Source organism: Lichenostomus cassidix, chromosome Z, assembly GCF_008360975.1.
Source record: "Lichenostomus cassidix isolate B80296 chromosome Z, HeHo_3.0, whole genome shotgun sequence".
NCBI lineage: Eukaryota > Metazoa > Chordata > Aves > Passeriformes > Meliphagidae > Lichenostomus > Lichenostomus cassidix.
This window is the reverse complement of record NC_139511.1, coordinates 33,964,801-33,984,968: the sequence shown is the minus strand read 5'-3', so window position 1 is coordinate 33,984,968 and position 20,168 is coordinate 33,964,801. Positions and strand designations below refer to the sequence as shown.

General features: G+C 41.9%; 1 protein-coding gene across 1 annotated transcript in view; it reads right to left on the bottom strand.

Moving 5' to 3' along the window:
* Nucleotides 1-12,264, bottom strand: part of LOC146424680 (uncharacterized) — a 63,382-nt gene extending 51,118 nt beyond the window's left edge. Inside the window, exons 1-3 of the mRNA XM_085043446.1 lie at nucleotides 12,226-12,264; nucleotides 10,858-11,586; nucleotides 10,061-10,107 (exon numbers count right to left, since the gene is read on the bottom strand). Of these exons, the coding sequence (XP_084899572.1) occupies nucleotides 10,061-10,107; nucleotides 10,858-11,586; nucleotides 12,226-12,264 (815 nt within the window). The remainder of the gene's footprint in view (nucleotides 1-10,060; nucleotides 10,108-10,857; nucleotides 11,587-12,225) is intronic.
* Between the last annotated feature and the right edge of the window lie 7,904 nt (nucleotides 12,265-20,168).

Below are 20,168 nucleotides of genomic sequence, written 5' to 3'. Positions count from 1 at the left end.
ACAAAGCTTACAGACAAGTCTTCAGGACCCTAAAACAGTGGTTAGAATCTTAGCTGTAATTGATACAGAAGCTAGCTAGTTTTCTACTCTCAAGCATTACCCCAATCCACCCCAGCACAGTATAACTGCTACGGGAATGTTCTCCTGCCACATCGCAGAAGGTGACAAAAACAGAACAACTTTCCTTCACTGGTGGTAACCACTGGAAGAAAAGCTCAGAGAGGGGGGCTGTGACTTGGCTGTTTTACTGAGAGCACTCACAGAAGACAAATGATCACGCTCTTCATGCATGTAACTGTATGCACTTGCATAATGTCTTGTGCTCAGGTAGTAAGGCAACTTGATCCAGAAGTTACTTTGACCTTAAAATGCATCTGTTTAACTCTGTTTAAAACCAAAAATTGTCAAGACAATGCCTCATCCTCTGCCCATTAAAAACAATGCAGTGCTTAACCTCATCTTTCTGATTCAGATAAACAGATGGAAATGCTGCAACTATGCTACCAAATCCATTTGACATGCAGTCCTGACATCACAATGACCAGTTCGCTGCTGCTTGTATTTAGATCCCAAGCAGACAACAGTTATCTCTTATTTCAGAGTGGCCAGAAATACTTATTCATATCACAACAGCCAGTGTAAACCATTCCCAACACAAAATTACATGGATTAATAACAGTATAAATATCCATTGCTAGCATAAATGAAAAAAGTAGTTTGTAATACTTTCTAATTTTTCCTCCGAGTTTTCTTTTTCTTTTCTCTTTCATAATGGAGAGTATCCTTCAAAATATCCCAGCATCATGAACTTTCCAGTCCTATTTGCACATTCACTATGAACTTTCCACAGTAACCAACTGGGTCTTTCAGTATCAAAAACACTCTCAAGGGATATTAAGGATTTGCACAGGAGCAACATGAAGGGCACTTCACGGTCAAGGCAGAAGCAGCACATGAGGTTCTTAGTAACCACACAGCGTGCTCAGCCCTAGCAATTTCCGATGGAACAATACATCTGTAGCACTAAAACTCCCTATTTTGGCAACTGCAGGCGACTCTGTCCATTTAAACTACCAACCACTAACCACCAGACTTAGCAGCATCTATACACCTCTTCCTTCTGAAAGAGATGATGGTGAAATGCTGGAAAAATTCTGCATGCAGGCCCAGCAAAATATCTGTCATTTTCCCTCACCAAGACGGTAATGGACAGCCACTTCTGCCCTCACCTAGAGTCCACACTGATTAGTCCAAACCAAAAAGAAATTTGAGCTGTCCAAAGTAAAGGGATTGAAGAAATAGAGTTTTACTTCATCCCTCTACAGAGGTCTCACTGCACTAGTTCTGGTATTATAGCTCAACTTTTTCTAGCATAAATGTGAATCCATAAGTAATTCACTATTTATTCACAAGGATGACTCAAGAAAAGTGATCTGTGGCAAAATTCTGTTAGCTAACACAGACATAGAGCTAACAGACATAGAGCTTTCCTTTCACAATCCTGATACCTGGCCACTACTGCATGAAGAAAATACTTTCAAGAACACAGAGGTGGGTAAAGGAAGGAGAGATAGAGTGAGGCACCAAGCATAAACATGCCTTTCCACATACCTTGCAAGCCAAGAGCAAGCCTAGGTTTCTGCAGAACAGCCTGCTCTCCCCACTAGCCTAAGGTTTCTGTCATCAGCCACTACAGTCCTTAAGAAACTACATCTTAGGGTATACCTCATGCTCCTTCTCTTTGAAACTAAGTCTTACTAACAGAGAATTAGGGGTTTTCTTCCTCAAACCCTTTTAATCAGAGTAACACACCTCCTTGCATAATAAACTTCGAGTATAATTCTGGTGCAGAATACACTAATGTAAATAAATAGCAAGTAAATCGGTGGAGTGATGTTAGTGCAGCTATGATCAAAGTCAGACAGCCATCTCCAGAATGTCACAATTGCCTCCAAATGTCATCTTCAAGTCTACCAAATGGGGAAAGGACAGCTGTGTTCCTTATAAAATGTCTACACTCCAAGGAACGTAAGTAAGATATTGTTAAAATGAAAGATCTAGTTAAAGCTATACATTAGTAACTTTTAAAAGGTTTCCCCCTCCTTTTTGTATCTTTAATAAAAGGTTATAAATGTGTAAGGGATGGCTGTTGCCATGGAAATATGCAGACCAACATCTCTCTGTGGGAACCTCAAAGCTCCCTTCACTGCCGGGTGCCTTGTAATGACAGGGTCACGTTAGCACCTTTGACTCTCAAAGCCCATTCACTGCATAGAAATTAGCACAGCTGACTCCATTCACCTTCCACAGACCAAACAGTAACTACTCCTGCTCAACTGATTTTCTGCTGCACTCGCCCACTCTCCCCTAGGACATGTTCCCACACCTGTTTCAGCACCGTCCTTCACATTACAGCAAATTCATCTTCAATGCATACTGCCTTCTCAACAAGCACTAAGCAGAAAACAGGGGTTACAGAGGCCACCAGATGCTTCACCTGATCAAGAGCATCATTTCATAATCTGTTGAGAAATTTCTTTTTCCAAAGTAATTGACATATAGTAAATCTGCATCCTATTCCAGAAGATGGAAAGCAGAGCTATGAAGAAAAACAGAGGCAAACATGCAGCAAGAGGAACTGAACTCTCATAAAAGCCAACAATTAAATTAGAGAACAGAAGATAGCCTCTGAATAACGGTTACTTTTACCTCTGGTGGCTGTCAGTGCTAAAGAGGGAAAAAGAAGTTCTTAAAAACCTCCGTGGAATTCCTGGATATCAGTGTGTACCAATTTATGCACATAGGAGGCCCATTTCAAGGCAAATGCAGACATGGTTTCTATTATCTTAAATCAATTCCAAATAGGCAAATTTAACCATCTGAGAGTGTCTTCTTATCAACATCTTAATACACATGAGCCAATGACACATTTAATTTGTGCAGCCACGTGTTTGTATGAGAGATTTGTGTCACATACCCTCTGCCATTGCAATAATAAATCCCTTAGACACATAAAAGATAAGATTGAACATACATTTAGAACTAATTTATCCACATATTTGAAGAAAGAAACTACTTCAGTAGTATCCACCCTCATTAAAAATTGCCAGTCAAATATTTTAAACAACTGATATGCTGTGAATATATACCTGTGTGTTGGTTCGTTTACTTCTTAGTTCTTTCGACAGAGAAAATTGGAAAAAGTTCATAAGCCTATAGAAAGGTCTGTCTCACATATTCAGCATACAATCCTTCACAACTAATTCCAGCATAAAAGAAGTGAAATGAAAATGACATTGTGTGTCTCACCTAGAAGACAATAAGGACAATTTTTCAAGGTAGTTTATGAATTTCACCGATGCTGAGTAAAACCTAAGTCAGATTCAACTGAAGAGTAAATTATTTCCCCAGGGACAAGCATCTAAACATTTAACTGCAGACTTTCAACAATCCCAATAATTTAATGAAGAAAAAGGCAGTCATTCTCTCATCTAAATAAGACTAGATTTTAACAGGAAAGAAAAATTTAATTCTCACTACTTAGCAAAATACAGACACTTTTTAATGGCTTTGCAGAGGTTTTTTTTGGTTTTTGCTTTCTTGGTAGGTGTATTAATTCCAACAAAGGTACTTATTTTCTTTACACCTACAGTTCTGATGAATAACTTTCTGACAAATGGACCCTTCAGGTGGGGTACATCTGCAGCCATATACAAATGGGGATCTGTGTGCGCATACATATGCGCCTCTAGCAAATCCTTGGTAATTATATCCAGTTGCTAAGAGGAAACAGGAATGCCTAATTTCTTGCCCCTGGCTATTTTAGGCACTTTTTGTGAACAGAAACAACAGATATATGGGAGGGGAAAAAAAAGCTTTGAGCACAGCATTGGTCCAGTAGATCCCTAAAGCAACTAAAGCTTGTTACTGGAGGTTTTTGTTTTTTCAGGGTTGTGCGTATGTGTTTTTGGTTGGTTTGGATTGCATTTCTGTTGTTGTTTTAGGATTGAGAATTTTTGTTTGGTTTTTTGGTTTTGGTTTTTTAGGGTTTTTTGGGGGGTTTTTTTGTTTTGTTGTTGGGTTTTGTTTTCTTTTTGTTTGTTTGGTTTCGATTTTTGTTGTTGTTTTTTGAGAGGTCAGTAGAGTATGCTTGCAGAGCCCTGTACCACAGGGAAACCTCTGCAGGCACATGCCCAGCCTCAGCTACATTCCACCCACACAAACCTGCTGGCAAGACCAGGGCCCTGATTATTAACTTTGGTGTGCAGACCACTGTTCTCTTCCTATATGCTTTGCAGACAGCTCTTACCATACTCAAATTAAGTACAGATTTAGACACAGCAATATCTCTCAGTGGCCCACACTGCAGTGTCTGTCATGAATTACAGAGTCTGCTGAGAACATCCAAGATGGGGCTCAGACAGAAGGGCAATAAATATCTTATAAGATCAGGTTGAAAGAATATTGATTGGCCCAAAGCCTGTCATTGTATTGGTTGGTCCAATGATCCTCTCTCCACAAACTGTCTTCCTCACATCCTCAGACAAGCCAAAGGAGTCTCATCTGATTTCACTGAACAGCCAAATGCTCTGCTTGCATTAACAACTGGGATTTTATTTCCGAAATGTCACTTAATAAATGCCTTCTGAATAAATTCAAGCATTGCTAGATGAGGTCAAAGCACAGAGAAGGGTATCTGTAAAATACTGTATTGACATACATTCTTACAAGTTACTGTAACTCTAATAAACAAACCAGGGTTATCCATGTGCATATGACAATCCCAAACACCACACAGTATTGCCCGTTTAGTCTTTCCTACTGTCACAAGAAATTAGCTGCAAACTAGAATGGTAAGGTAATGCATTTTATCAAAATAATTAACTGAATTAACTGTGTCCTCACATGAACTTTGACCAGTCTATGTCATGCTCAGCAAAAGACAGCACCTTTTGAAGTATTCCAGCATTATGAGTTTAATTACAACAAACCTAACCAAAGTCAAGCAGAACTTAAATGACCTGATTTAAGACGTCAATTCAATGTGCACTTTGTTTTTTAAAAAGTCTATATTGCTCCATTGTCCCCAGAATACATAAAATTTACACAGATAAAGAAGTCGAATACAAATCCAAGAGCTTCCACATCTCTAGGTCTCTTCTCTACAGCCTGCATTGTTTTTCCAGTAACACAACCATAACTCATTATCTCTTTCAGTGGAAATGAGAACAAAGACATTCTATAAAAAACAAAAAGTCCCCACATTTCTATGCATCCCTTTGTATATTCAGTGACAAAGTTCATACAGTATCATTTGTTTATTAAATAAAAAAAAGCAAGAACAACTGAGCATATACTTATAAAATCAATTATTTGGGGAAACAAGAATGCCTGCTTTATATTGAGAGAAGGAGGAAAACTCAGAAATACACTTAAAAGCTGGCCCATGAAAACTACCCTTGAACAAAGCAAGAACTATAATCACATTTCATGCATTTTTCCCCCTACTCCTCCACTCTGCCATTTATAATGCATGCAAATCTGTGTGGACCTGGAGGTTTTATTCAGGCACGGGGAACCCCAGCCTTTCCACTGTCTCGCCTTGCTGCAGTTCTGTCAGACCTGCTTTAGCTTCCAGACAACCTTTGGTCTCTCCCCTGCACTCCGGCAAAGAGCTAACGAAGTTTGTAGAAGTTTTTCCTCTCCTCCCTGCTTTCCCAGTGAAACTTCCCATCTCCATAAAGCTTCCCCTGCTTTGCATAACCTTTTCTGTCTCCCAGCTCAGTTAAGTAATCAGATGCACTAAACACGTCACTATTTCCCAGTGTGCTAATTCCATATATTTCCCAGTCACTTCCATACCAGTGCTCCATCACCTACACATCTGCTTAGCATGCACAACTCTGAAGAGGAACACACCAAGCTCCTTGCAAGAGACAGGGAACCTGCCTGTCCTTGCAATGAGGCCAACAGGTACTAATTTTGCATCAGCGTTCAATCCTCTTTAGCCTGCCTCATATATAGGCTAATACTAATTTTTTAAGAGGATCAATGCAGAAAATGCCTAGTGGATTATGAGTTCACTGCTTCACATGAACAGAGTCAAAAAGAAATAGGTGCAAGAGCAGGGAAGGACAAAAAATGTGTCCACTATTTCTTGTGCCAACAAACTTGGTTCTGAACTTGATACGTGGTCTTCAATTAACTTTATTTACAGTCTTTACAAAGGTTCCTAAGCTTCTTATCTGCTTACATCTACAGACTTTTATTATTTTGTCATCTGTCTTGTTTCCCCCTCAGGCCACAAGAACTGGCCCCCCCAGTACAGAACAACATACTCTTAAAAGCAAAAGCTGCTGTTTGGTGCCTTAAAAGACTTACTTGGCAGAAGTCTCAAGAGTTACAGTACTGAAAACAACATGAATGCCTTTTCACTCAATAAAAGTCTTTTCTCTTTCTCCATCCCACCATTAAAAAAAAAAAAAAAAGGCGCAAAAAAGCACTACACTACACATACCAAAAATACGTTTTGGCACATTTACTAATTTCATTTTCAGAAACACTCACATACCCAGAAACTCGCTGCACCACAGCTTGGTTGTAGGGAGCAGAAGGAAACAGAGCAGTTCTTGGAAATCCTTGGCTAGATGTGGAGGACAACACACTTCCTAATGCAGGCAATATCCTCCCTCACTGCGAAAGCAGGCTGCAGTAGCACCTCCAGAAGCCTAAACAGCCCTTTGCATTTCTGGAACTTTACAGGCAGATAAAAGAACATAAAAGCTTTTTGTCCAGAATACAATTAAATATAAGAATCCAGTTCTGCACAGCAAGATCTGTAACTTCCAAATCCAGGATGAGGGCACACATTAGCCTGAAATATGAAGTGCTACTTTTTGCTCTGCAGCTGAAGACCTATGGGAACAGAAAAAGTCATTTTTGTTTCCTTTCATTAATTCACCCAAGAAACAAGGACAAAACCCTCATACCAGAAGGGAAACAATTAAAACAGCTTTCACATCTAGCCTGCACAGCTGTATCACTGCACAACTTAACTGCAAATAGAAGCTGCAGCAGCGCCTTTTGACGTTCCCAAGCTCGCTCTGGTACACGACCAGTTGTATGTTCCACTGAAAAGCAACTCTTCAGCCACTTCAACTTCCCAAACTCAAGACACAAGTAACGTAATTCCTCATTCTTTTCAATACACTTCTTTTACCTATCCAACTAGACACTCAAGCACAGGACTACTATGCAAAGCCAGATGAAGAAGGCCTTATAGAAGTCTGCTTTATCATCAGAGAAATGACTGGTTAGAAAGAAGGAGGCAAAAAACTTCAGAGAAAGAACAACCAAATTAAAAGCCAAAAGCATTTCCCAGCTCCTTATTATGCAGCTTCCCAGATGAGTATACCTTTCTTCAGTTAATTAACATAGCATAACGCAACTGAGTATAGGGCACAAGAGAGAACACCCTCCAAACTGCTTAATATTACCACAATGAAAGTTTATGATCTGCTTTGCTTGGTTTTGTTGTCATCTTTAAATCTCCAACCTTATTCTCACATGCTACCCAGAACGTAAAACACTGAAAAATTCTCTCAGTCATGTCTACAAGTAATTAATCCTCAGTTTAATAAGAAGCATAGTAGATCCCCACCCATTTATGAATAATGTTTTCATGGTCATATACCTTCAGAAACTACTTTTCAACTCATTTAAATCACAGAATACGAATCCAACAAGATCCAACACTTGGAAGCACTGAAGAATTACAAGAAATGTTAGTCAACTTTGGCAATTACTTCAAGTTACCTCTGCATAGCAAAAACCAGTGTAAGTAACTTCACCTCTGAACATTCAGAGGAAATACCTTATATTCTCATTATCTACAGAATCCCTAACGCAACAATTGCCTTGATATTCCATTTCTCCTGGAGAAAACCAAGACTAAAACAAAACAATTGGTGGAGTTCCAAGGTAACGTAACTGTGACAGAAATGCTCCGAGGTTTTATTTCTACTAATTTAGAGACCCACTTTGAAAAGTCATCCTTAAAAAACCAGATTATGGCACAACTGCCTAAGAACTTATCCAACACCTTTTGCAAACTAGGTGGCATATGCAAGTATTACATCTAATGCTAGCAGCCCAGAACAAGAATTAATTTTGACATGCCTGAAAGAGACCTCCCACTTATTTCACTGCAAGAAAACATCTAAGACAATGTATTTTAGCACAAAAATATTCATTTGACACACACCCCCTAAGACAGTTGGGAGAGAGGGCCACAGTGCACCGCAGAGTAAGCACAGTGCAGCTTCCAACTGAAGCCAAGTGGCCTTGGGCCACTGGGATGACAGATCCTCTCGAGTTCTCCAGCTCCTCCCCACCAAGAAACTGCATGAGGCAAGGAACTCTGAAGCTCAGCTGCTCAGGAGGCAGGCCAATAAGGGAACCACCACGGGATCCAGAACACCCCTTCTTCTTGCAGGACCTCTTAGTGGTATAAATCCACACATTTTGGCATGGTAGTGCTGTATTCATGTAAGATTAACAAAAAAGGTTATCAAGTCTTCAATGTAATAGCTGTTTATACAGGGACTGGGGTAGGGGTGGGGAGAGGAGAGGGGACTGAATCATAACACCAACAAAGAGATGGCAACACAGCATAATAAATTAAGTCTGTGGGCACACCTGTACTTACAGTGTCCAGAAAAACCTATGAATCAGTGTTACAGTTTTGAAATAGATCCGTTCACATCAAACGCTTCATTTGTTGTGGAAGTAGCTACCGCCCTCCCCACCAGCTGCAATGGCTTTTGTTTCTTAAAAAAAAAAAAATTAAAGAAACAGCTATAGACCAATTTTGGTAGGTATGAATGCAAGCAGCTTTTGTCAGCAGACTCCATAGCAATCCTTGATCATCGAGAAAGGTATATGAAGTAATTGCTTCAGGGGAGGGGGGGAGACATGGTGAAATACTTCCTCTCCAAGCCAAGAGATCACAGTAAAGACATAGTAAAGATTTCATCTGTCAATCCAGCTCCCCATTTACAAAGCTTTTCCTTTCCCCCCCGCCCCCAAGAACATACACATAGAAACACATTCCCATGCCACTCATTTGCTTTCAGTGGAAAAAAGGCACCTATACCTCATCTCTGCGACCAGAAAAAAGATGAGTGCCCATCCATACATAGCAGGCTCATCCCAGGCAGCACACTCTACTAAAGCTCTTCCCCGCACAGTGGGGAACATGGTACATACAGCGTTTCACCCTACATGAGCTACTTGGCTTCTTTCTTACAATGCCCCTTTCTAACTCAGTTTGTAAATGATACTCCCACTCCGGCACAGCCTCCACATTCGCCATCCATGCAACCAGCACAGCTTCCTTTAGGCGCACTTGCGTAACTGCCTCAGCTTGCACTCTTTCTAATAAAAGAAGTCATTAAACAGTTCTCTAACAAAACCTCCATACAGGTATCCAAAAGGGAATATGAGATCAGTAGCTATTTCTGAGCCCGATGGGTACAAAGCAGTCAACGGCCTAGTGCTAATTACTGTAGGAATTTTAATTTTCTCCAAAAAAGAGGTTTTATTACTACATTGATTTCCAGAGCTGCTAGAAATACTTGTGTCCATTAACTTAAAGGTGATGTTTTACATTTTTCAGCCGAAGTTAACTCCCCACAAGAGGCACAGGATAATAAAGACACGAATAAAGATAAGGAAATATTTCATCATTAAACCAAAAAGCAGACTTGAGAAAGCCCTTAACCTGCAGATCCCTCAGGTTCCCTCCCACACCAGGGCAGGATCAAGCTCCTGTTCCCCTCCCTGCTAAACGCAGTCACGTAATAGAAAGGAGCTGCAACAATGAAGTTACCACGGCTGCATTCATCCACACAATCCTTCTCCCTTAAACGCCCATGATGCGTAGTTTTGTATACGGGGAAAATACCATGCAACAGCCCACACCTCCGGGAAGCAGTGAAGACATCCCCTCACAATTAGCTGAGGGGCAAATGGGGACAGAAGACTCTCACTTTACCCGTACCTTACAAACTCGGCACCTCTGTGGAGACCTGATTTAAACTCTGACAGCTGAAAAATAAAACAGCACATAACAGCTCTTCAGAACACATGCAGCCGATTACCCGACAGCAAGCACTCAGTACCGCGTCCTGCTCGTCGCTGAATGAGGGACGGCGGTTTTCAGCACACAGCGGCCTCCCCTCACAGCCCGGACGTACTCCTGGCAACCTGGGCTGCCAGCCCTTGGAAACCGACCGCTTCCCAGCCGGGCGAGAACGCCTCGCACCCGTGCTCACCACCCTGGGGCGCGCCCCCGGCCCCGCGTCAGGTGCGGCCCAGCGCGGGCAGCGGGAGCCCGGCCGCCGCCCCGGCACGCACCTGGCCGAACCGCAACCGGCCGCCGACCGCTCGCTCCCGCCGGAGTCAGCGGGGCTTGAGGGCAGTGGGAGGAAAAGCAGATTTATAAACCTGGGAGCCCTCGCTCATTTGCTGCTGAAGGCTCCTCCTCTCCGCCTCGCTCCGGCAGCGTCGCGGGCGGGGGCTGCCAGCGCCCTAGCCCCCCACCCGAACCCAGCGGCGGCCCGGGCCCCGTCAGGCGGCATGACCGACTGCGCTCCCTAGTGTGGCGGCGCCGCCCGCCCCCACGCCGGGCCCCCAGCCCCGCACCCACCTCGGCAGGAGAAAGCGCGGCGGGCACGGACCGCCGCTGCCCAGTGCCGACCGCTCCCTCGCCGCCGCCTCCTGCTCCCTCCGCCCGCCCCCCGCCGCCGTCTCCTCCTCCCCCTGCCGGCGCAAACCCGCCCCGCCGGGCGCTCCTACCTGCGAGGGGCTGCGGCGCTCCCCTCGCACGGCCCCTGCCCGCCTCGGCGCTTTCCCCGCGGCTGGGGCTGGGCCGGTGCAGCCCCCTCCTCCCCTCGCCGGCGGGGGCAGGGCGGTGGCGGCGGGAGGGGCGGCAGCGGCGGCAGCACCAGCAGCAGCAGCAGCAGGAGGAGGAGGAGGAGGAGGAGGAGTTGGTGCCCGTGTGTAACAAGTTTGGGTTGCCCCGCAGTATGGCGGCCGAGCGGCGCGGGGGGCGGACCCGGCCCTCGCTCTCGGGGGTCCGGCGGGGGGTTGAGCCTCCCTCTGCTCGGTGCTGCCCGTCCCTTCCCCGCGCCCCGCGCAGCGCCCGTTAACGGCAGCGTCCCCGCGGGCGGCCGGGGCGGCAGCGGCGCCGCGTGACACGATGACACGAGCCCGGTGGTGGCGCCGGCGGAGCGGCTCCTCCCGCGCCACCTGGGGCTGCGTGCCTTGGCAGGGCACCGAGGCGCCGGTGCCGAAAGCAGGTGCGGTGTCCCGCAGGTCAGCCGAGCCGTGCAGGAGCCGCCGCAGCTCCTCGCACCTAGTGCCACTTGTCGCATTCCCCTGCTCCTCCTCCGCCTTTTCGTCTCGGGTAGGATGGATCCGCTCGCCGCAGACTACAGGAAGACCGCACCTGGCATCCAGCCTCTCAGCACCATGGGGATGGAATAACTCGTATCGAAAGCAAATGTTGCTGGAATTAATGCACCTCTAAGCGTAGGTTCGCCTAGGCCACTGCTTGGCGGTATATAAGAAGAGGGAAGAAAATAGGTCAGTAAATGGAACAGATCTCACCCGGCATCCTTCTGCTGAGTCACTGATGGGCTATTGATTGCCATCGTGTCCGTACACGCCTGGTGTGACTGTTCGGATGAATGACATGGACTAACCCATGGGTGTCTGTTTTGGGATTGGGATTTGTTGGTGTTTTGTTTTTTTTTTTTTGCTGTGGAACAGGTGATACCAGTGAGATTGCCATAGCTTGGTTAGCAGCAGACGTTGAAGCAAGACTGAACAAAATACTTAGTTTGGCAGATACTGGCACTTGCTTTACTGGTTGACCTTTAAATTCTAGCATTACACAACATTGTATTTTTACAATAACATGACAGCCAATTTCTAATAATTCACATTAGCTGCAGGTAAGAAATACCATTAAGAAGAAATCACTGAGGAAATTGAGCCTCTTACAGACATGATGATAACCTCAGATGAAGAAAGTTTAGATTCAAGGCAACCTTGATATTTCACGGTCTTTGAAACAGGAAAGGGTTTGAAGGAGGACCTTAGCATAGCCAGCAAACAGTCTGTTGTGTGGAAAATACTGGGCAATCAATTTCCCTGTATTACGTTTTCAAAATGGTGATTTAACTTAGGCCAGCTCGACATTGGGTAACCAGTGTCCATCACACCACTGAGATCAAATGGGGTCATACACCATCAAAACATTGGATATGAAGCATGGAGAGAAAAAAGTCACACTCAGCTCTGGGAGACAGCAGCAGCAGGGAGCAAGAGGGGCTGAGAAGCCGTGATCTGCCAGAAAGGGGGAGAACAACTTCTGATGATTAACTTGAGTCTTACAGCACCATAAAATAGGATCAAATGAACCCATGCCAGAAAATCCTTGGTGCAAATACAATAGCAGGATAAAAAATCCTTATCATATTTTATTTGGTCAATTGCTTTAATTTGTACGAGCAGAAGATTAAGCTGCATCTCCACTGGGACTGACTGCTGGTATCAATATGCTAGCAAAACCCTCTAGTGTAGACAAGACTTCAAGCATCTCCTGAGGGGTACAACCATGAAATTATATTCCAAGAGAAGAGACAAAGATGCTTTTTTAATCTCTCATTTTACAAAGTCTGGGCTTGGCCAGTTCTTAGCTGTGAGTAGGAAAATCACAGGGATTTTGTTAAGTTTCCCCAGGGAGCCTGAGGTCTGCACAAACTTCCATAAACCCAGAGTGCCACAAAGTAACTGGAGCAAAGGCTAGCACCAAGACAAAATATCTATTATTTCTGGCTCTATCCAGGTTAGATTTCATGACCTCTTAAGAATTATATTGTTCATTTGTATAATGCAGTTTTCAATCTCCATTCTCATCAAAACCTGCAAAATCTTGGAGACTTGAAGGTTGGAGGTAAAACAAGGGTTTAATATTTGTATTTTGTCAAATGCCAGATTCTCAGTCACAATCAGAACCTTTTTTTAAGTAAAATATGTTACCAAATGGGATTTGCTGAGAAAAACACTAATAATAGCAGTGTTGGGAACATACAGCTAATACCATAAATTGCACCACTGAAAATTCCTATTGGTTCCAGTTACGTTCTGTCTTTCACTGAACTAAAAAACAAATGGCCTCCAACACAAATTTGAGAGGTTTTCCAGAGGTCTGTAGTATTAATCTGGGTTGTATGTGAACTGGTGCCATAGGACTAAAGACACTGGTCCTCACAGTAATTATAACTGATTTTGTTTTCCTAAAAAGGATTATAATTTTCCAAATACTGCATATGGCAATGAGATTATATAATGAACAATTATTAATACATGTCTATACATCAATTCCATAATGGGTATTCCAAGGACATGGAGGAAACATGCTTTTAAAAACCTCTACTGTAAGCATAATAAAGTCTAATCTTCGAAAGGACGCATAATGCTTTCTGTGAAGTAATAATATTTAAAGACTGCCTCAGTCATAATACACTTAGTTCAGACTACGTGTTAAGGGTTGAATATAAGGGTATTTTAAGTCTAGGCGAGTTTTATCAAATCTGAGCCAGGAAAAAAAAAAGCACTTAAGGTAGAAAAAGGGGTTAAAGAAAAGTGTAACAACTGACTGTGCTCTTAAACCTGCAGTCCTTAGTGAAACTCAGAAATAAATAAACTACAGAGTAGAAGATACAAGAGCAGAGTAGGGAATGAGAGGATATCTAAACCAGCTGGGAAGCTAGGTCTGAGACTGAGGGCAGATCTGTCTGAGAGTGAGTGAGTGAACAGGTGGTAGGTTTTTAGTAAGTCGGTGAAAAGGGCAGTGAACATGCCCAGAGGTTTGCAAACCGATATATAATTCAGGGAATAGGTCAGTAGCAGAGCACACAAGAGAATGAATGGATGAGAGGATAAAAGGATAAATAGGTGGGTTGAATGAATGTGACTGTGAACAATGCTGAATAAAGTCAAAGTTTCAAGCTGTACCTTTACGTTGCTATGATAGCATGACTTTTCAGATCACTTGTCATTGACGTAAGCCAGCATTAGAGCAAAACAACACATATTGCTGAAAAAAACATCCCTTTTCACTACCAATTGTGGGAAAATAACATAATAAAAATAAGGATTTAAAATACAGTCATGACAATAAAAACACTTTTGTAAACATTAATACACAAAAATAAGCACACAAAAGGCATTTAAAGGCATTGCCCAATAAATTAATGTTGATTAACATTATTAAACTACTAGAATTGACATAGGCCTAAAATTATTTGCAGAGCAGGAAGATGCCATTAATTATCCTAGTTAGGAACCTGATACACAACAGCTCAAAGTGATTTGTGCAAGATTATACACTAAGTCAGTGGCAGAACCACAGATGGATAAAGCCTTGACCTTTTACTTTTGTATCTTCCCCGTCAGGCAGAGAAAATGCATCGACTTCACTTTTGCAATTACAGAGGCAATGAAACTAAATTATAATAGACAAGGGGTGTTATCTTCTAACCTTGGGGTTTTTTGGGTTTTTTTGGACTGGACACTTCCTATATCATTATGGATAAACATGGCAATTACGTAGAGGATACATTCAGAGACTTTAAAACTGTCCCTGTATTTACCATGTTTGTGTGCCTAAGACAGAAGAGTAGGGAGTTAAGTAAATGTTACACAGACATCTGCATTTAGATGATGTAGCATAGGTGAAGTGCATGGTTGGATGACGTGGCAGAGGAAGGTCTTTTTCTCTGCCTTTGGTGGATGTAGTGGCTAAGAACGCTGTAAAGGTCGCAGACAATATTTTCCTTTTATTTCCTAATCTAGAATAACAGATTTAGTGGAGCTTCACTGTAGGTTATTGTCTGACCATGGAGTTATCTGTAGCCCAGTCTCCGTTAAATCTCATTGCAAAGCCTTTTAGAAAGTTTGCTAAAGGGATGGAGGACATGGTGAATTTCAGGAAGGGTAGCAAAAGTGGTGGGGATTCCCCTTATTCTGGTGCTGTGTCAGCATTGTATTTCAAAATTATATATCACTAGCAAATGACATTACTAGCATACTTTGGTCCTAGACAAAATAGCAACAACAAATATTTTGTGTTACTAGTTTTCACTTACCAGTGTCCAAATGCAGAGCCTGTAATTCTTGCTCAGTTATGCGCATGGTACAAAATTAAGAAACTAACCACTCCAGTGCTCTTTTCCTGGGAAGATGGCATGGAAATACTTAGAACCAACAGTCAATGAATCATAAATGAATGATAAAAGACACTTTATCCACTCTACATGATAGAAGTGCATGGGCTAGTGAAGGAGGCACATGTTTATTAATGAGAAAAATAATAAAAAAGGTGTCAGCAGTGCCTGCCTCAAGGGATAAGGTCAATGAGGCAACATCAATAATGTAGTACATTAAGAATAATGAAGAAACTAAAACTCAATATATTGTTTTTATGTTTTTTGAAAATGCAGTTACATTTCTATAAAGATCAAATTAATGAAAGTTGTTTAATGGAGTCATCACCCATCACAGGGATTATTTCTGATTACATGTTTTTCACGTGTGTAATATCAATGTCAAACTAGCGATGGGGGGTAACATGTGCTAGTCATGAATAAATATGAAACCAGAGAGGTAACAATGGTGTTCAGTTGTTAACAGAGGAGAAGCAAATGTTGGGTTTGACAGTAGTGGACTGAGACATTTATAAACTTATCCTAAGCTTGCATTCTTCCTATATAAACCCTATATTTCTATTGTCTAACCATAAAATCAATATTTTATTATGTTTTCTTATTTATTATTTTTTGTACTTTTTATTGACTAGTAACTTCATATCATTCTTTACAAAAACAAATTAAGAAATTGAATTATAAGGGATTTTTCTGGTGACAAACTTGATTGTGAAAGATAGTAATCACAGACTTGTCTCCTTTAAGCATACATATCTCAGATCGTAGTGTGGGCTGAGAAGGGGGGAATGCATCACCACAGTAGTGAACGAAGAGTTTGTCTTTTTATTATTCATCATAGCATTTTAGTTCAGTTACTTTCCATACACATCAGTTTATTGGAGAGTATCACAAGACTAGTCAGATTCTTTGATTTGTACCAATGCCTGTAACTTGTGTTGAATTACCCTGCCAAAACGTGTAGACTCCCAAGTTTGAACCTTGATAGAAAAATAGTGTTAAAACATGTATCTCATAGTTGCTCCTGCTCTTTTACTGGGCATCTGTCTCAAGTAATGCACAAACCAGTTGATTCCTGTCAACACTCAGACAACGATGAATCCACAAAATGAGAAGTCAGCAGTGGAAATATACTGTGAATGAAAGGTGAAGCAGACAGCAGACAGACTGCTTTCCTCTCCTTGTGTGACCTTTTTTTTTTTTTTTTTTTTTTTTGTGCTGGCATCCCTTGTCCTTCTCACTCCCAAAGAATGCAAAAGCCTGATATGACTTGCTTCTTGAACTAAGTTGCCCCAATAACCACCTCTTTGGCTGAAGCTAAACCAGGTCATGATTTCCCAGTGTGATGTCACGGGAACATTGCTTTCCTGCCCTACAGTAAGGTTTTCTTTTCCACCAGTTGCTCCTGTTAGGTTTCTGTTACTTTATCCAGAGAACAAAAGCAAAGGATCCAATTGCCTCACTATTTAAAATTAAATAAAGGACATACAGTACAGGAAAGGATGGGTTTTTCTAAGCTGATATGAGCAATTTACAACTATCAAAACCCTTTTGGGAACACAGAGCTCTGTTCCAGATAATAACAAAAGGAAAAAAAAGAGATAGGTTGGAAGGGACCAAGGATAGTCTTTGACAAGACACTCACAGAGATCATTTTAAAGGTCACTTTAAGGATGCAGAAATTGGGAACATTTTATAACTTCTCTGAGACCTGTGTAACAATCTAAGTGAATAGAAGCGCGCAATTTCAAAATTTGTATCTGTATCTCGCTGTCCCCCCTGAAAGGGAAAGAGAAATGCAAAGACATTCCTTTAATGTGCATTGATCAGTTTGGCTATCAGGAATAGATGTCTTTTATCTGTCTAAAACATTCCCCTCCTTAGAAGTTCTTTATTCATATTTCTGCAGAACTGCTACACCATACAGGGAAATTTAAAATAATTAAAAAAACATTTAGGAAGAAGAGGAAACAAAAGTTTTATAGTAGAGCAAGTTGGGATTTATTTTATATAATCCTGAAAATTCTCCATCCCGATTGGTTAACATAGAAAGGACTTGAAGGAGATTCAGTTCCTGTGATTAAATACTGATTTTGTACTTAAAATTATCAAGTTAGCCAAAAGTTTTTATCCTGAAGGTCTTCTCATTTTAAAGATTAATGTTTGTTAATTAACAGTAAAAAATATATGTATTCTATTACATATAATAGAATGGAGTAATTTTATTTAACAATTTCTCTGGGAACAATTTCTCTATGGACTTTTTTGTGTTAAGTTGGCAATGCTTTAATATCAAGGAAACTTCTAAGGCAAGAAAGGAGGTGTCCAAAATTCTTAGTAGTCTTCAGGGTAATAGAGCGTGATAGGAAATAATGAGAGTAGAAATCTGTTTGTCACTCAGGTTTACATCCCATGATCTCGTGACAGCATGTCGCAGCTACGTGGCATGCTGTGGTCACTGTGCACTTTGCTGTCCAGAAGCAGGGACCTGGTAACTAATCTACCTGTGCTGAGCCTGGCAGAACTGTTCAGTAAAACCAGTTCGCTCAGATTTTGGTTCTGCATTCTTTCATGTGCCATTAAAGTGATTTGTTACCCAAACAGCTGTCTCTCTCTTCCCTCTCCCGCAGCGTGGTCACTGCATAAAGGGCAGGAAGGAAGGATCACAGGAGGGCTGTACTGCACATTTGGCTGAGGTCCTGGACAAAAGCTGAACCCCTTCCTTAAACCTCGTTGCTGAGGAACCCTGACTGCTACGTTCAATCAGGTATAGTTGATACAGCTATAGCTACTCGCCTCAGGAATACACTAGAAGCTGGGAGAGCATAATATTTACCCTTCGTTTTTGTTTGATTTAGGCATAAAATTTCTAATTATTTTAGGTTAAGAGAGGTAAGAAGGCAGCTAAGCAAAATGTCAACAAAGGACTTATGAAGGACCTTATCAGCTGATAGCCACTGTTCTTTTTTTTGGCTTTAGGAATGAAAACAGGGATATAAAAGTCAAGTAGAAAGCAAGAAATAGCCAAGATAAAGAAAAAAAAGAGGTAGAGAGAAAAAAAGATCAGAGGAAAATATTAGAAAAATTTAATGATTCAGCTGGGCCTGTTATTTATATGTTTCTCATATTTAAGATATGTTTTTCCACTGAGATAAAGAGAAAGATAAGAAATATTCTGTAATTAGGAGCAATAAAGAAAACTCCCTCCCAGACTTCCTAGGGTTTTGAAGTTGCTTTCAAGGCCTGTTGTTTCTGGTTGTTATATGTCTTCAGTGTTAGGGCAGGTCTGGAGTTTCCAGCTTCTGGGATTCGTTGAGTTATATGCCTAGGGGCAGACATTTTAAAGCAATGCTTTTGAGAGTCACTGGAAGTCTGCTTGCATTGTGTATTCAGTCTATATCTATTGTGTACACTCCTTTATTGGAAAAAAAATACATGACCTTGCAACAAAGGATCAGAAAATGGTATTTATTGCTTTCCATGCCCACTTTTTCTTTGACCTTGCAGCTGAACAAATAGCTCAATCAAAGACTGTCTGAATGGATTTCAGGGATCAGTATTGTATCAGTCCCTTCTGGTCACTGTCACACTTCATACAGATCCCCCTGCCTCCTTTCCGCATGAAATCCCATCATTTTAAGGCAAAGATACACACAGTGCCAGACTCCCTGGCTGATGCTCCCTTACCTGGTCCAGAGCCCAACCTCATTTGTTTGTCTGCAAGTTAGTCACTTGGAAATCATTTTATGCATAACAGCCAAGGAAGTCTGGTAGTATGAAATGATTAGATCGTATGTAATGTTGAAAAAGCCAGTGTCATCAGAAGAGCCACTCATGGATATCTGGGTGAAACAAAGAAAAAAGTAAGCCAAGCCCAAATCCAAACATGTTACATTGCCCACGATTTTTGCAAAAAATAACAGGTACTTTCATGAACATAGATCTTCCAAAGTCTAAATGCAGACTCAAAATGCCGGCTGACATTGTCCATTTGTGCAGGAAATTACCAGTGGTAGGGGCTGGGGAAGACAGTGCCAGTAGTACAGTAGGCCAAATTGAGAAGCCAAATTATCTCCAATCTCAATGCAATGGACTGGTGGCACAAAACGCACTTGTACCATGTAGCATTAGTTTCCTGCACTGTACTTATTTAACATATTTAAAAATGGGGTAACCGACTGCTGTTCTGAGGGATTTTAAGCCTATTAATACCATGTCCTAGTTGTGAAGCATTATTGTCTTGTGTTCTTGTTGATTCTTGCCAATTACTTTGTTTTCAATTAAACAGAGAAGGGAAATAGTAAAATTTACAAAAGTTCCCTTTCTGCGCCTTGTAATGGCATTTGCTCATCTCTTCAGGAGTGAAAGACCATCTTCTTCATGGTCTTCAAATCTTAGCCTGGTGGGCAATTTCTGTAGGATGGTCTCATCTGTTCCCAGCTCTCTGCTCATCAACTGAATTTGATCAGGGGGTGGTACAAGACAACTTGCCCCTGCCATGCTGCATTTTGTGGGTGCAAGGGAGACCCATCTGCCTCTCAGTGTCATCACCTCTCTCCCCTTTTCCCAGGGTTTTATAGCACCACAGACCCTCTCCCCTTTTCCCAAGTGTCAGCAGTGTGCTGTCAGCTCAGCTTAGCACCAGAGCAAGTTGAGCAAAATCTTGACCTGATACAGATGAACAACAATTCTCAGGGCAAATTGCTTCATCTCTCACAAAAAGTACAGATGTGGAGGACAATGTGTTCCTCCCAAGTAACACCTCCCTTCTCAGCATTTGTGAAAACCCTTGCAAACACAGCCTGCAAACACAGCCGTCTTCACAGAGGCTTCACACAGAAGGAAATGACAAAAGAAAATGCCATTATTTGGAAT